Below are 17,662 nucleotides of genomic sequence, written 5' to 3'. Positions count from 1 at the left end.
CTGGATTAGAGGGCATGTGCTATCAGGAGAGGCTGGACAAACTTGGGCTCTTTTCTCTGGAGCGGTGGAGGCTGAGGGGTGATCTGTTGGAAGTATGTAAAATTATGAGGAGCATAGATAGGGTGGACAAGCAATATCTTTTTCCCATTATTGAGCAATCCAACACCAGAGGGCATGCATTTAAGGTGAGAAGGGGTAGGATCAGAACAGATATCAGGGGTACATTTTTTTTTACTGAGAGAGTAGTGGATGCCTGGAATGCGTTGCCTGATAGGGTGTTGGAAGCAAATTCATTGGGGGCTTTTAAGAGGGGCTTGGATGGGCACATGAATAAGAGGAAACTGGAGGGATAAGGGCATTGTATAGGTAGAAGGGATTAGCTACATCGGCACAACATTGTGTGCTGAAGTGCCTGTACTGTACTGTTCTATGTTCTGTAGGAGCCACAGTTGGTTCATGGGGCTTTGTAACGAACACCTGTCCAAACACGAGAGCAGAGGTCAGTCTACTGTCTCCCCCACTGCCACACTAGACCTAGAATCAACCTGGTAAACATTTATTACACTCCTCCCATCCCAAGTAGGGAGACCAGGCCTGTACACAATATTTCAGCTGTGGTCACACCAGGGCCCTATATAACTGAAACAAGGTATCTCTCCCCTTGTACTTGAACCTTCTTGCAATATAAGCCAACAAAACCGTGGATTTATCCACCTTAATGTGCTCCAATATCTCTAGCACTTCCTCCTTCCTGATAGCAATGTCTTCCAGAATATCAGCATATCACTCCCTTAACTGTCAAGCCTCCATGTTCTTCTCCAATGAATTCATTTAGGACCTCATTTATGTCACCGGGCTCCACGTATAGATCACGAATCATCCTGACCTGGCAACTTCTTTAATGGTTATGAGCCTCATTTGTCTCTTCTTTTAAAATTGCTGTCCTTCCTTCGATTCTGCTACCTCTCCTTCTGAGATTTTGACAGCATCATCTTCTTGGTAAAGATGGAGCCAATGCACATATTTAGCATTCCTGATATGCCTTCTGCCTCTAAGGTTAGATCATCATCATCTTCATCCCAAATTGAACTGACACTACACCTTCTCTTACTACTTGCATGCCCACAGAAAAAGGATTCCTTTTCATGTTAACTGCTATTCTTCCTTCAATCACTGTATTTTTCACTTCCCCTCTCACCTCGCTGTATTCAGCCTGGTTCTCACGAATTATTCGCTTGATATGGGTCATTTTACCTTCTCTCTTTCATCCTCCTCTACATTCTGTTACACTCTGGGAGCTCAGGCTTTGGTAACCTTGCCTTTCTGGAATGAAAGGCTTTAGTTATAAGGAGGGTTATTGGGTAGGCTAGGATTATTCTCACTGGAGCACAGGAGGCTGAAGGGTGATCTTATAGAGGTTTATAAAATTCTGAGACATAGACAGTGTAGATAATCAGTCTTTTTCCAAGAGTTGGGGAGTCTGAAACTAGAGAACGTAGTTTTAAAGATGAGAGGGGAGAAATTTAAAGGAGATCTGAGGTACAGGTTTTTCCACACGAGGGTGGTAGTTCGACAGAACACACTGCCAGAGGAGGTAGTAGAGGCTGGTACAGGAAAGGATTAGAGATATGGGCCAAATGCATTAATGTAGATGGGCATCTTGGTTGGCATGGACAAGTTAAGCCAAAGGGCCCCGTTTTCCTGCTGTATGACTCAATAGATTCTCTCCCTCTTGTAGGAATATACCCAACCTGCACCTCAGACATCGGCTTTTAAAAATCACACACTTTTTTTAGTTACAGTTTTACAAACAAACATTTTGTTATATTTTACCAAGGCTTAGCCCACTCTCACCCAACAGAAGGTTATCCTCCAGTTTAGATTTCCCCTTACCCTTCTCCAAAATTCAACACCATAACTGCATCTGATTCCACCACCTCTGGCAGCACGTTCCAGATATCAACCACACTCCTGTAAATAAAAAACTTATCCCGCAGATCCCCTTAAACTCCTTCCACTCATCTCAAACTTACGCTCTTTTATTTTTGATATCCTTACCATGAGAAAAAGATTTTGACCATCTACCCTATCAGTGACTCTCACAATCTTCTATCAGGTCACCGCTTGGCCTCCACTCCAGGGAAAACAAACCCAGCCTATCCAATCTCTCCCCATAACTAAGGTCCTCCAATCTAGCCAATATCCTGCTGAATCTCCTCTGCACTTTCTCCAGCACATCACATCCTTCCTGTAGAGTGGCGACCAGAAATACACACAATACTTCAAGTGCAGCCTAACCAGTGCTTTGTACATCTGCAACATAATGTCCCAATTCTTATATACTATGCCCAAGTGATATATGAGCAAGCATACCATATGGCTTCATCGTTACCATATCAACCTTGTTGCCACCTTCAGGGAATTCTGAATTTGGACTCCTAGGGACTCTCTGGTCATCAACATTCCTTGGTGCTCTACCATTTACTGTATCTGTCCTACCCTTATCTGACTTTCCAAAATGCATCACTTCAGACTTGTTGGGATTAAATTCCATCTGCCAATCATTTGCCCAACCTCCTATCTGATCTACATCCTGCTGTAGCCTAAGACAACCTTCCACACTATTGGCAACACCACCAATTTTGTGTCATCCACAAACTTACTAATCATACCTTCTGCTTTCATAATCCTTGCGGTACACCACTAGTCTGAAAAACATCCTTCCACCATGATCCTCTGCCTACTACCACCAAGCCAATTTTGAATCCAATTAGTCAGCTCGCCTTGGATCCCACGTGCCTACCATGCGGGACCATAAGATACAGAAGCAGAATTCAGCAAGTCGGCCATCAAGTCTGCTCCACTGTTCAATCATGGCAACCTCATTTTCCTGCTTTCTCCCCATAACCCTTAGCCCCCTTACCAATAAATTGCTAAATTAAATTGGTAAATTGGTTTAGTATTGTCACATGCACAGAAGTACAGTGAAAAAACTGTTTTGCATATCCATAAGAACCTATCAATCGCTGCCTTAAATACACACAGTGACTTAGCCTCCACAGCCCTCTGTGGCAATGAATTCCACTGATTCACCGCCCTCTGGCTGAAATAATTCCGCATCTCAATTTTAAAGGGATGTCCCTTTATTCTGAGGCTGTGCCCTCAGATCCTAGACTCTCCTACTAATGGAAACATCCTCTCCATATCACTCTATCCAGGCCTTTCACTATCCTGTAGGTTTCAATGAGATTCCTCCTTATCCTTCTGAACTCCATTTAGTACAGGCCCAGAGATATCCAACATTCCTCATACGTTAAGTCTTTCAAATCTGGGATCATTCTTGTGAACTTCCTCTGGACCTTCTCCAGGGCCAGCACATCTTTCCATAGATATGGGGCCCAAAATTGCTCTCAATATTCCAAATGCAGTCTGACCAATGCCTTATAAAGCGTCAGCAGTATATCCTTGCTTTTATGTTCTAGTCCTCTCTAGATGAATGCTAATGCATTTGCCTTCTTTACTACAGATTCAACCTGCAAAGGTCTTACCAGAGTCCATACAGACAACATCTACCGTCCTGAATTCATCATTCTCCTTAGTTACTGCCTCAAAAAACTGTATCAAAATTAGAGACAGGATTTGCTCTGCACAAAGCCATCCTTGGTGTACGTTCATAGTTTCCTGAACATGGCAACACAGGTAAATAGGATGGTGAAGAAGGCATGTGGTATACTTGCCTTCATTGGCAGAGGCACTGAGTACAGGAGTTGGGACTTCATGTTACAGTTCTACTAAATGGTTGGTTCAGCCGTTGTGTTCAATTCAAGTCACCACACTATAGGAAATGTGTGATTAAACTAAGAGAGGATGCAGAAAAGATTCACAAGGATGTCGCCTGGACTGAAGCGCTTGAGTTCCAAGGAACAATTGAATAGGCTGGGTCTGTCTTCCCTGGAGCAAAGGAGGCTGAGAGGTGACCTCATTGAGATATACAAAATTATGAGAAGTATAAATAGGGTAGATAGCCAGAGTCCATTTCCCATGGTAAAGTGTTTAAAACTAGAGGGCATAGGTTTAAGGTGAGAGGGAGGGAGTTTAAAAAGGGATTGGAGGGGTAAATTTTTCACAAGAATAGTTGGTATCTAGAATAAGCTGCCAAAGGAGGCAGGAATAGTAAGAACATTTAAGAGGCATCTGGACAGGTACTTGAATGAGCAAGGTTTAGAGGGATATGGAATTAATACAGGCAAGTGGGATTGGTATGATGGTTGGCATTGACATGGTGGGCCGAAGGGCCAATTTCTAGCTATACAAGTATGACTGTGACTACGCCTAACCAGTACCTGCCTTCCCAAGTGAATTTTCTCCAATAATTGCTCCACCATCAATGAAGTTCTCTCAAACATATTTCAGAAAATCCTCCTACTTTCCCCTTTACCTCAACAATGCTGCAATCAATAACAAGGTAAATGAAATCCCTTATTGCACATTTCTGCAGATTTGTTCTGCTCCCTATTTAGTGTTCGATGGAACATTAGCAATGTAGGCTGGTACTCTCAACATTTAAGAAGTAAAAATAGAAAATGATGGAAATACTCAGCAGATCAGACTGAATCTGTGGAAAGAGAAACAGAGATGATGTTTCAGGTCAAAGTTGAAATGTCTTGTTACAACTGTTCACACCTGGAATATGAAGTTACCGTCACCTTATTATAGGAGGGATGTGACAGGGTACAGAAAAGATTCAAAGATGTGGCCGGGACTGGAGGGCTTGGGACACTTTACAATATGAAAAGGGTTACATAAATCAGTTTGTTATTGAACCAAGGGCAGAATGCCTTGTGTAAGGGATTGAAGAGGACAGGCAGGAGAGTTTTCTGGGGCAGGACTGAGCAGTAAAAATGTAAAATATATAGATTCTGCATCATCCACTGGAACTTCTGTTGACACTGAGATAACTTGTGTTTAGCAGAACTTTAGAATGAGGGACTTGGAAATATTGCTGGCTAATTTCTAGATATAAACAAAAATATCTGACTTTCTGTGAAAATACTGTTTAAATTTCTGCATAGTTAAGACAAACATGATTTATACATTTATTGATATGTTGAGAAACCTGTATTTGGTGGTAAAATGGAAACTACAATCCAAATATTAAAATTCTTATTTAAACAAAAATGCTGACAGTCATTCTTATGACAATAAATACAAGTCACTAAGTTTTCATTGCTAAGGAATATCACAGTATCTGAGTATTTAACATTTACATCACGAGAACACATGCAGATTTATGCACCATGTGGAACATAGGTCCATGTACCATGCAAGAAAAGTGGAGGACATCGACCCTTTAAGACGCAAGGCACTCCCATGTTGTCTGACAAATCAATTAATTAGATCAAAAAATCATTTAAGACAATACCAATCAATACATACCGATTGATCTGTGGTAAGCGGAGTGTAGCCAGTCATAAGAAAGTGTAGTCTTGGAGTGGGAATGAGGGACGCAATCAGTCCAATCAGATCATTGTTCATATATCCAGGGTACCTCAGTGTGGTAGTACTTGCGGACATGATGGTGGATACCTGTGGGGAAAAAGATCACAAAGCAATGTTGCAAAGTCATATTGCAGCTAACATGAAAATAGGAAGCATGTTCCAGTGTATCATTGTAACTCATCAACATGCTTTCTAAGTATACCTGAACAGAAGAGATAGAGCTGCTGAAAATGATTGTGTCAGGAAACAATAAATGGAAGTATCCATTCTTCATCAGAACAAACCCAAGAAAAAATTTAACCTTGATCAGAAAAGATAATTCCAGGTGCTCCCAAGATTGCAATTCAACATTAGGTTTTCATCTATGACATCCTCCTCCCTGCACAGTTCTTCCCTACATTTGCACGTCAAATATCCAATGTGTCAGAGTAACATGCAGTCAGAGTGCTTTTACTTCTACTCTATTGCAGAAACCAATCCAAACTCTAAACTAGCAAAGTAGATAGGGGGGAGTAGCAGGCAGGCAGAGGAGCAGTCTATGGAGGTAGTGACAGACAGCTAGAGGGGCTACAGTAACACATTGTCAGAGATGGTGTCTCTTAAATAAAAGAGAACCATAGAACAATACAGCACAAAACAGGCCCTTCGGCCCACCATGTTGTGCTGTCCATCAAACCACCCTCACACTATTTAACCCTTTCCTCCTGCATATCCCTCTATCTCACATTCCTCCATATGCCTATCCAACAAACTCTTGAACCTGTCCAACGTATCTGCCTCCACCACCACCCCAGGCAGTGCATTCCATGCACCAACCACTCTCTGGGTGAAAAACCTACCCCTGACATCTCCCCTGAACCTCCCACCCATAACCTTAATGCCATGCCCTCTTATCTTGAGCATTGGTGCACTGGGAAGGAGGTGCTGGCTGTCTACTCTATCTATTCCTCTCAATATTTTATATAACCTCTATCATGTCTCCCCTCATCCTCCTTCTCTCCAAAGAGTAAAGCCCTAGCTCCCTTAGTCTCTTCTCATAATCCATACTCTCCAAACCAGGCAGCATCCTGGTATATCTCCTCTGCACCCTTTCGAATGCTTCCACATCCTTCCTATAATGAGGCAACCAGAAATGGACACAGTACTCCAAGTATGGTCTAACCAGAGTTTTGTAGAGCTGCATCATTACCTTGCAGCTCTTAAACGCGATCCCACGACTTATGAAAGCTAACATCCCATAAGCTTTCTTAACTACCCTATCCACCCGTGAGGCAACTTTCAGTGATCTGTGGATATGAACTTCCAGATCCCTCTGCTCCTCCACACTACCCAGAATCCTGCCATTAACCTTGTACTCCACCTTGGAGTTTGTCCTTCCAAAGTGTACCACCTCACACTTCTCCGGACTGAACTCCATCTGCCACTTATCAGCCCAGCTCTGCATCCTATCAATATCCCTCTGCAATCTTCGACAATCCTCTACACTATCCACAACACCACCAACCTTTGTGTCGTCTGCAAACTTGCCAACCCACCCTTCTACCCCCTCATCCAAGTCATTAATAAATGTCACAAAAAGTAGAGGTCCCAGAACCAATCTTTGTGGGACGCCGCTAGTCACAACCCTCCAATCTGAATGCACTCCCTCACCACAACCCTCTGTTTTCTACAGGCAAGCCAATTCTGAATCCACACAGCCAAGCCTCCGTGGATCCCATGCCCTCTGACCTTCTGAAGAAGCCTACCATTTGGAACCTTGTCAAACACCTTACTAAAATGCATGTAGACCACATCTACTGCACTACCCTCATCAATCTGTCTGGTCACCTCCTCAAAGAACCCTATCAGGCTTGTGAGACATGATCTTCCCTTCACAAAGCCATGCTGGGTGTCCCTAATCAGTCCATGATTCTCTAAATGCTCATAGATCCTATCTCTAAGAATCCTTTCCAACAGCTTGCCCACCACAGATGTAAGGCTCACTGGTCTGTAATTCCCTGGACTACCCCTACTATCTTTTTTGAATAAGCGGACAACATTTGCCACTCTCCAATCCTCTGGTACCATTCCTGTGGACAACGAGGACTCAAAAGATCCTAGCCAATGGTTCAGCAATCTTCTCCCTCGCCTCATGGAGCAGCCTGGGGAATATTCTGTCAGGCCCCGAGGACTTATCTGTCCTAATAAGATGCTGTAATTGAATCAGAGCAGTGTGACACTGGAAGGAATTATATGGAGTTCCCACGGTCAGTTGTGATATATAATTGAATATCCTGCTCTCGTTGAATTATGCTTACTTCACCACCTCTTTTTCCTTTCACCAACCTCCCAATTCGATCTACATTAAGCAATGTTTTGTAGATCTCCAATCTAGAGAATGAGCCTTGGTTTTTACTTACCAACTGATTGATCTGAGAAAAGGAAGGGTTCTGAATATGAAGCCTGTCTGTTGCAATCCGATTGAGTGCTGTGTTGTCAAGAACAACCTTTAAACAAAAAACACAAAGCAGCAGCTCAGTCCTCAGCGCTAGACAGCAAACCATTTGACAGATCTTTGCCAGAACTTACCACATGACGTTTAAACATTTCACTTGGAGTTACTTACCACACAGTCTGCATTTTGAGTTAGTCTTTTCAGTGTCAACAGTGAGTTATAAGGCTGCACCACCACGTCACTCATCTCATCTTGATTAGGGAAAACGGAGTAAGTTTGAACCAACTTCTTTGGGTACCTTCAGAGATTTAATATAAATAGGTTTGCAAATGCTGAACAATTCAGAATAGTCAGACTTTCAAACTCAGCTAAGCAACACTGGTTTTGCTCCCTAAACATTTGTGGAGAACAAAGAAACTCAAATAAGTTAGCATTAGTTAAAGATTAATACTGGGGAAATTAATGGGACTCAATAAATCTCCAGGACCTGTTAACTACATCCCAATGTTTTAGAAGGAGACAGCTAAGGACAGAGAGATGCATTAGTTGGTTCCATAGAATTCTGTATAGTTTCTACAGATTGGAAGGTAGCAATTGTAAACCCAATATTTAAGAAAGGAAGAGTAACTTATTATTAAGGAAGTGGTAAAAAGACACTTAAAAGCATAACAACAGAACTGGTTCAGTCAATACATTCTTATGAAAAGAAAGTCACACTTGACAACCTGTTAGGTTTTGTTTTGAATTTGTGATTAGCAGGATAAGGGCATTCAATTGGTATGGTATACTGGGATTTTCAGAAGGTCTTAAATAAAATGCTATACATAAGATTATTAAACAAAATTAAAAGTACATGGTATTGAGGATCATATATTAGTTTGGACTGAGGATTGGTTATGGACAAAAAACAGAATAAATGGGTCATTGTTGGATTGACGTGCTAGAAAAATTGAGGTGCTTTAGGGATTGTTCCTAGGAACCTGTTTATGATCTGTACTGATGATTTGGATGAGAGATGTATGTCTGTGCACAACAGATCCAATTTTATTGATGATACAAAGTTAGCTCAGTGTGAAAATCAAAAAAAAAGTGCAAATGCTGGAAATCCAAACAGAAACAGAAGTAATGAAAGGTTTTCGACCAGGAATGTTTACTCCATTTCTCTTCCCACAGATCCGCCTGACTCTTCTGCTTTTATTTTAGGTTACAGTGTGGGTTGTGAGAGGCTTCAAAGAGATAGAGCTGGAGTAAGTGAATGGTCATGAACAAGGTAGATGAAACATAATGGAGAGGGTGCAGAGGGCATTCACCAGGATGTTGCCAGCATTGGAACATTTCAGTTACAAGGAATGTTTTCCCTGGAGTAGAAAAGGTTGAACAGTGACCTGAGAGGTATACACAAGAATACAAAAATAAAAGGCCACTCACCCCCTCCATTGGATATGCTCATGGCTGATCTACACTGGCTTCAACACCTTTTCTGTACCAGTTCCCCATAACACTCAATTCCTCATCCGTACATATATATATCTATCTCCACAAGTGTATTGAATGCGCTGACCTCCACCACTTTAGGGGTCAGAGAATTCCAGAGATTCAGTATCCTCCAAAAAAAAGAAATTTCTATGCACCTCAGTTTTACACAACCTGTCCTTATAGTTATGTCTCCATGTTCTTAATTCTTGCACGAGTGGAAACATCTCAACATCTACTCTAAGCTCCATTAGGATCTTCTATGTTTGAATAAGGTCCCTCATTTCTAAACTCCAAGGAATACAGATTCAGATCGTCTAGCTCCTCATGATAGGACAACCCTCTCATCCTGGTGAATCTCCTGCAGTGTCTACCATCTACAGAATGCACTGCAGTTACTCATTCAGATTACTCCAGTAGCAATCCCCATTTCTAAGACCTCTTCCACCAAGAAGGTCAAGGGCAGCAGATGTACAAGTATGCCACCACATCAGTTCAGAGTCATAGTTGTACAGTGCAGAAACAGGCCCTTCAGCCCACTCATCCATGGCAACCAAGATTATCTTTCCAAGCTAGTCCCATTTGCCTGCATTTGGCCCATATCCCTCTAAACCTGATAGTTTCTGACTATACACCACTCACAATTTTGTACATCTCAAACTGGTCCCCAGTCAGCCTGCTCCACTCAAACGAAAACAAACACAACATAGCTCATTTCTCCTCATTCCTGAAACACTCCATTTACTATGTCCTGATGACCCCATTATATGAACCCTCCCCATTATATTTCATCCACCTTGTCCATGACCACTCACTTACCCTCTGCACATTCTCCGATGCAAGCACATCTTTCCTATGTTGTACTATATAACTGCATACAATACTCCAGCTGTGGCCTAACCAACGCTTTACCATAACCTCCCTGTTCTTGTATTCTATTTTCTGGCTAACGAAGGCAAATATCCCGTGTGCCCCTGCAATCTCCTTCCTTGCTCGCACAGGCACAAGGCCCGAGGATGTATTCACCTTTAAGCCCACTAAGACATCTAATAAATCCTCTAAGAACAGAAGCAGTATCATAGAACATAGAGAACCTACAGCACAATTCAGGCCCTTCGGCCAACAAAGCTGTGCCAAACATGTCCTTACCTTAGAAATTACTAGGCTTACCCATAGCCCTCTATTTTTCTAAGCTTCATGTACCTATCCAAAAGTCTCTTAAAAGACCCTATCGTATCCACCTCCACCACCGTTGCCAGCAGCTCATTCCACGCACTCACCACTCTCTGAATAAAAAACTTACCCCTGACATCTCCTCTATACCTACTCCCCAGCACCTTAAACCTGTGTCCTCTTTGGATGTTTTTAAGGTAGAGATAGATAGTTTATTAATATGCAAGGGGTGAAAGGTTATTGCAGGTGGTCAGAAAAGTAGAATAGAGATTACAGTCAGGTCAGCCAGATTTATTAAATGATGGAGGTTTAAAGGGCTGCATGAATTACTCCTGTTCCTCACTTGTACGTTCATAAGTAGTTAACATGCAGGTGCTGCAAGCAATTAAGAAGACAAACAATATGACAGACTTTATTGGAAGAGGATGCACAACAAAAGAGAACAGTTGGCCACTCAGCTCCTCAAGCCTCCACCACCATCTAATATGATCCTGGTTGATATGTCCCAGGTCTCGACCACTCTGCTGTGTCAGCTGCCCCAGCACACAACTATCCGATCTTTCAAAAATTTGTCTCCATCCTCCAGTGATCAAGCCTCCACAAACCTCCATAGAACATAAAAAATTACAGCACAGGCCCTTCAGCCCACGATGTTGTGCTGACCTTTTGACCTACTCTAGGGTCAATCTAACCATTCACTCCCACATACTCCTCCAGTTTTTTTTATCATCCATGTGCCTACCTAAGAGTCTCTTAAATGTCCCTAATGTATCTGCCTCTACCAGCTCTCCTGGCAGCACATTCCACACACCCACCACTACGTAAAAAAACTTACCACTGATATCACCCCTGTACTTTCCTCCAATCATAAAATTATGCCCCCATGTGTTAACCATTTTTGCCCTGGGAAAAAGTCTCTGGCTGTCTCCTCAATCCACTCAGAAAGGAGGTGTCCACTCGGAAAAGAGGCGAGTCTCTGTGCCTGTGAGTTTCACCTTGCAAGTCTAAACAAGGTACATTTGCAAATTGTTACCAGTTGATTGGCTCAGTAACAGCAGCAAATAAAAGGAAGGTAGGTAATAAGTGGAGTGGCCATTGTGTGGGGGAGGATTGAGGTTTTGGCTCAAGAGGTGTCAGTGAGAAGAGGCAAAGGCAAGTCTCTGGTAAGTTCCTTTCTTTCTTTGCTTTGGTGTTTCCTTTAGTGCCAGGCCAGAGTAGTGAGAATGGCTCCAGGGTCAGTAGTGTGTTCAGCTTGTGAGATGTGGGTGTTCTGGGAGACATCCAGTCTCCCTGATAACTACATCTGCACAAGGTACATCCAGCTGCAGCTCCTTACAGACTGTAAGGGAACTGGAGCTGCAGCTAGATGACCTTCAGCTCCTATGGAATAATGAGTTCATAGATAAGAGCTACAGGGAAGCAGGTAGCTGGGTGACTGTCAGAAGGATGGAGAATAGGTAGGTAGTGCAGAGTACCCTAGTGGCTGTTCCCCTCTGTAACAAGTATACTGCTTTGGACACTGTTGGGGGGATGACCTACCAGGGGAAAGCTGCAGTGACCAGGTCTCTGGCACTGAGCCTGATTGTATGGTGCAGAAGGGAAGGGTGGAGAAAAGGGCAGTAGTGACAGGGGATTCATAGTAAGGGGGCCAGACAGGAGATTCTATGGATGTGAAAAAGACTCCTGGATGGTATGTTGCCTCCCAGGTGCCAGGGTCAGGGATGTCTCTGATTGGATCCACAGCATTCTGAAGGGGGAGGGTAAACACAGGTTGTGGTACATATTGGTACCAAGTGACATGGGCAGGAAAAGAGATGAAGTCCTGAAAAGAGAATATAGAGAGTTAAGTAGGAAGCTAAAAAGCAAGACCTCAAGGGTAGTAATCTCTGGATTGTTGCCTGTGCCATGCCATTGAGGGTAAGAATAGGATGATTTGGCAGATGAAAGTGTGGCTAAGGCATTCGGGCAGTTTTTCAGATTTGATGATCACTGGGATCTCTTCTGGGAAAGGTAAGAAATGTATAAAGGGGATGGGTTACACCTGAACTAGAGGGGGACCAATATTCTTGCGGGCAGGTTTGCTAGAACTGCTGGGAGGATTTAAATTAGTTTAGCAGGGGGATGGGAACCAGAGTGATAAGTCAGAGGTTGCTGCATTTAGTGTACAAGTAGATGCAGAGTGTAGAGAGACTGAAGAAGGACAGATATTTTAAAGGGCAAAATTGCAGTCAGTTGGATGGGCTGAAGTGTGCCTACTTTAATGCGAGAAGTATCAGGAACAAGGGTGACGAACTACTGACCAGTGGCTCTGACATCCACCATCATGAAGTGCTTTGAGAGGCTGGTCATGGCACACATCAGCTCCAGCCTCCCAGACAATCTTGACCCACTGCAATTCGCCTATTGCCAAAACAGGTCTACAGTGAATGCCATCTCCCTGGCCTTACACTCAGCTCTGGAGCATCTGGACAGTAAAGACACCTATGTTAGACTATTGTTTATTGACTACAGCTCTCCCTTCAATACAATAATCCCAAGCAAGCTTGTCACCAAGACCTAGGACTCAACATCTCCCTCTGAAACTGGATCCTTGACTTTCTAACAAACAGACTGCAATCAGTGAGGACAGGTAGCAATACCTCCATAGCATGATTATTCTCAACACTGGTGCCCCACAAGGCTGTGTCCTCGGCCCTCTACTCTACTGCCTATACACTCATGACTGCATGGCCAGATTCTGCTCTAATTCCATCTTCGAGTTTGCAGATGATACCACCATTGTAGGCCGTATCTCAAACGGTGATGAGTCGGAGTACAGGAAGGAGAGAGAGAGCTTAGTGGAATGGTGTCATGACAACCACCTTTCCCTCAATGTCAACAAAAGAGCTGGTCATTGACTTCAGGAAAGGGGGTAGTGTACATGCACCTGTCCACATCAATGGTGCTGAGGTTGAGAGCTTCAGGTTCCTGGGAGTGAACATCACCAACAGCCTGTCCTGGTCAAATCATGTAGATGCCACAGCCAAGAAAGCTCACCAATGCCTCTACTTCCTCAGGAGGCTAAAGAAATTCTGTTTGTCCCCTTTGACTCTCACCAACTTTTATTGACGCACCATAGAAAGCATCCTATCTGGATGCACCACTGGTATGGCAACTGCTCTGCCCAGGACTGCAGGAAACTGCAGGGTTGTGGACACATCTGGTGCATCACGGACACTAGCCTCCCCTCCTTGGACTCTGTCTTTACCTCTTGGTGAAGCAGCCAGCATAATCAAAGACCCCACCCACCTGGGTCATTCTGTCTTCTCTCCTCTTCCATCAGGTAGAAGATACAGGAGCCTGAGGGCATGTACCACCAGACTTAAAGACAGCTTCTACCCCACTGTGATAAGACTTGAACGGTTCCCTTATACAATGAGATGGACTATGACCTCACAATCTACCTTATGACCTTGTGCCTTATTGCACTGCACTCTCACTGTAGCTGTGACACTTTACTCTGTACTGTTATTGCTTTTACCTGTGCTACCTCAATGCACTCTATTAACCCAATGTAACTGCACTGTAATGAACTGACCTGTACAATTGGTATGTAAGACAAGTTTTTCACTGTACCTCAGTACAAGTGACAATAATATACCAATACCCATTTTGAGCATAGGTAAATATGTGGAACTATAACGTGGCCATTAGAGACTTTGCTGTCCCAAGGGCATGAATGGCTGCTGGATATTCTGGGGTTTAGATGTTTCAAAAGGGTCAGGGATGGAGGTAAAAGAGGTGGGAGAGTGGCTTTGCTGATTAGGGAATGTCCTGGAGGGATTGTCTGAGTCAGAAACTGGAGGGGAGCAATCACTCTAATCTGTGTATTCTGCAGACCACACTCCTTTTTACCACCCAACCCCCCCCCCCCCCCCCACCACCAAAAGCAGCAGCAGATGTTGAGGAGCAAATCTGGAGGCAGATTTTAGAGAGGTGCAAAAATAACAGGGCTGTTGTCATGGGTGATTTCAACTTCCCTAATATTGATTGGCACCTCCTTAGTGTAAAGGGGATAGATGGGATGGAGTTTGTTAGGTGTCCAGGAAGGATACCTTGCATAGTATGTGGACCAGGCTGACTAGAGGAGAGGCCATTCTGGACCTGGTACTAGGCAATGAGCCTGATCACGTTTCCGATCTCAGTGGGAGAGCATTTTGAAGATAGTGACCATAGCTCCTTGACCTTTACCATAGCCTTGGAGAGGGATAGGAACAGATGATATGGGAAAGTATTTAACTAGGGGAGGAGGAATTATGATACTATTAGCCAGGAACTTGGGAGCGTAAATTGGGAACAGATGTTCTTGCAGAAGTGCACAGTGGAAATATGGAGGTCGTTTAGGGAGTACTTGCATAGGGTTCTGGATAGGTTTGTTCCATTGAGGCAAGGTAAGGATGGTAGAGTGAAGGAACCGTGGTTGACACGAGATATAGAATATCTCTTCAAGAGGAAGAAAGAATCTTACCTGAGGTTTAGAAAGCATAGATCAGACAGGGCTCTGGAGAGTTACAAGGTAGCCAGGAGGGAGCTTAAGAATGGACTTAGGAGAGCTAGAAGAGGGCATGAGAAGTCCTTGGCAAGTAGGATCAAGGAAAACCAAGGCATTCACACCTATGTGAAGAATAGGAAGATGACTAGGGTGAGGGTAGGACCAATTGGGATAAAAAAAAAAGAAACATGCCTGGAGTCAGAAGAGGTAGGGGAGGTCCTTAATGAATACTTCTCTTCAGTATTCACCAGAGAGAGACCTTGATGTTTGGGAATAGCATACAACAGGCTGATACACTAGGGCATGTCGACATGGGGAAAGAGGATGCGCTGCAACTCTTGAAAAACATTAGGATAGATAAGTCACTGGAGCCAGACAGGATGTATCCAAGGTTCTTATGGGAAGTGAGGGAAGAGATTGCTGCGCATTTGGCAATAATCTTTGTGTCCTTGCTGGCCACAGGTGTAGTGCCAGATGATTGGAGGGTGGCAAATGTTGTTCCTTCCCTTAAGAAAGGGAGTAGGGATAACCCTGGGAATTACAGACCAGTGAGTCTTACTTCACTGGTGGGCATATTACTAAGATTCTTAGACAGGATTTATGGGCACTTCAACGTAATAGGCTGATTAGGGACAGTCAGCATGGCTTTGTGAGGGGCAGGTTGTGCCTCACAAGCCTGACTGAATTCTGAGGATGTGACACAGCACATTGAAGGTAGAGCAGTGGATGTGGTGTACATGGATTTTAGTAAGATGTTTAAGGTTCCTCGTGGAAGGCTCATTCAGGTCAGGAGATATAGGATCCAGGGAAATTTGGCTGTGTAGATTCAGAAATTGGCTTGCTCATAGACAAGGTGGTGGTAGATGGAGCGTATTCTGCCTGGAGGTCAGTGACCAGTGGTGTTCCTCAGGGATCTGTTCTGGGACTCGTGCTCTTTGATGTTTATAAATGACTTGGATGAGGATGTGGAAGGGTGGGTTAGCAAGTTTGCTGATGATACAAAGGTTGGTGGTGTTGTGGATAGTGTAGAAGGTTGCTGTAGATTACAACAGGATATTGATAGAATGCAGAGCTGGGCTGAGAAGTGGCAGATGGAGTTCAACCCAGAAAAGTGTGAAGAGAGGCACTTCAGATCGAATTTGAAGGCAGAATACAAGGTTAACGGCAGGACTCTTAACAGTGTGGAGGAACAGGGATCTTGGGGTCCACATCCATAGATCCCTCGGTTGCCATCCAGGTCGATAGGGGTGTTAAGGCAGCATATGGTGTATTGGCCTTCATTAGCCGGGGTATTGAGTTCAAGAGCCACAAGATAATGTTGCGGCTCTATTAGAACTCTGGTTAGACCATACTTGTAGTATTGTGTTCAGTTCTGGTCACCTCATTATAGGAAGGATGTGGAAGCTTTAGAGAGGGGCAGAGGAGATTTACCAGGATGCTGCCTGGATTGGAGAGCATGTCTTATGAGGATAGGTTGAGTGAGCTGGGGCTTTTCTCTTTGGAGAGGAGAGGATGAGAGGTGACTTGATAGAGGCATACAAGATAAGAGGCACAGATCGATTGGACAGTCAGACTTTTTCCCAGGGTGACAATGGCTGACACGAGGGGGCATAGTTTTAAGGTGATTGGAGGAAGATATAAGGGGGATGTCGGGGTAAGTATTTTTAGAGTAGTGGGTGTGTGGAATGCACTGTCGGCAGAGGTAGTGGAGGCAGATACAGTAAATTAGGGACACTTTAGACTCCTAGATAGACATATGAATGATAGGAAAATGGAGGGCTAAGTGGTAGGGAAGGGTTAGATAGATCTTAGAGCAGGATAAAATGTCGGCACAACATTGTGGGCCGAAGGGCCTGTGCTGCAATGTTCTATGCCTCTAATCATCTTGTGCACCTCTCAGGTCACCTCGTCCTCCTCCAAAAAAAAAGACCTAGCTCACTCAACCTATCCTCTTAATGCATGCCCTCCAATCCAGGTATATTCTGGTCAATCTCCTCTACACCCTTTCTAAAGCTTCCACATCCTTCCTATAGTGAAGTGATCAGAACCGAACACTGTATTCTAAGTTTGCTCTAACCAGGGTTTTTATAGAGCTGCAACATTACCTGGCGGCTCGAACTCGATCCGATTAATGAAGGCCAACAGGCCATATGCCTTAACAACCCTATCAACTTGTGCGGCAACTTGGAGGAATCTATGGACTTGGACCCCAAGATCTCTCTGTTCCTCCACACTGCTAAGAATCTTGCCATTCAAGAGTCAACCTTTCAAAGTGAATTACTTCACACTTTTCTGGATTGAACTTCATCTGCCACTTCTCAGCCCAGCTTTGCATCCAATCAATGTCCTGTTGTAACCCTCGACAACCTTCTACACTATCCACAACTTCACCAACCTCTATGTCATGTGCTAACTTGCTAACCCACCCTTCTACTTCCTCATCCAAGTAGTTTATAAAAAAATATCACAGAACAGGGGTCTCAGAACAGATCCCTACAGAGCACCACAGGTCACTGATCTCCAGGCAGAATGCCCTCCATCTACAACCACCC

At 43.8% G+C, this 17,662-nt stretch overlaps 1 protein-coding gene across 1 annotated transcript in view; it reads right to left on the bottom strand.

The window, feature by feature from the left end:
- tubg1 (tubulin, gamma 1) overlaps positions 1 to 17,662 on the bottom strand; it is a 65,656-nt gene that overhangs the window by 20,484 nt on the left and 27,510 nt on the right. Inside the window, exons 6-8 of the mRNA XM_052038463.1 lie at positions 8,105 to 8,231; positions 7,899 to 7,985; positions 5,437 to 5,586 (exon numbers count right to left, since the gene is read on the bottom strand). Of these exons, the coding sequence (XP_051894423.1) occupies positions 5,437 to 5,586; positions 7,899 to 7,985; positions 8,105 to 8,231 (364 nt within the window). The remainder of the gene's footprint in view (positions 1 to 5,436; positions 5,587 to 7,898; positions 7,986 to 8,104; positions 8,232 to 17,662) is intronic.

Source organism: Pristis pectinata, chromosome 25 (assembly GCF_009764475.1).
Source record: "Pristis pectinata isolate sPriPec2 chromosome 25, sPriPec2.1.pri, whole genome shotgun sequence".
Taxonomy (NCBI): Eukaryota; Metazoa; Chordata; class Chondrichthyes; order Rhinopristiformes; family Pristidae; genus Pristis; species Pristis pectinata.
Note: the sequence above shows the minus strand (reverse complement) of the source record. Positions and strands in the feature narration are given on the sequence as shown.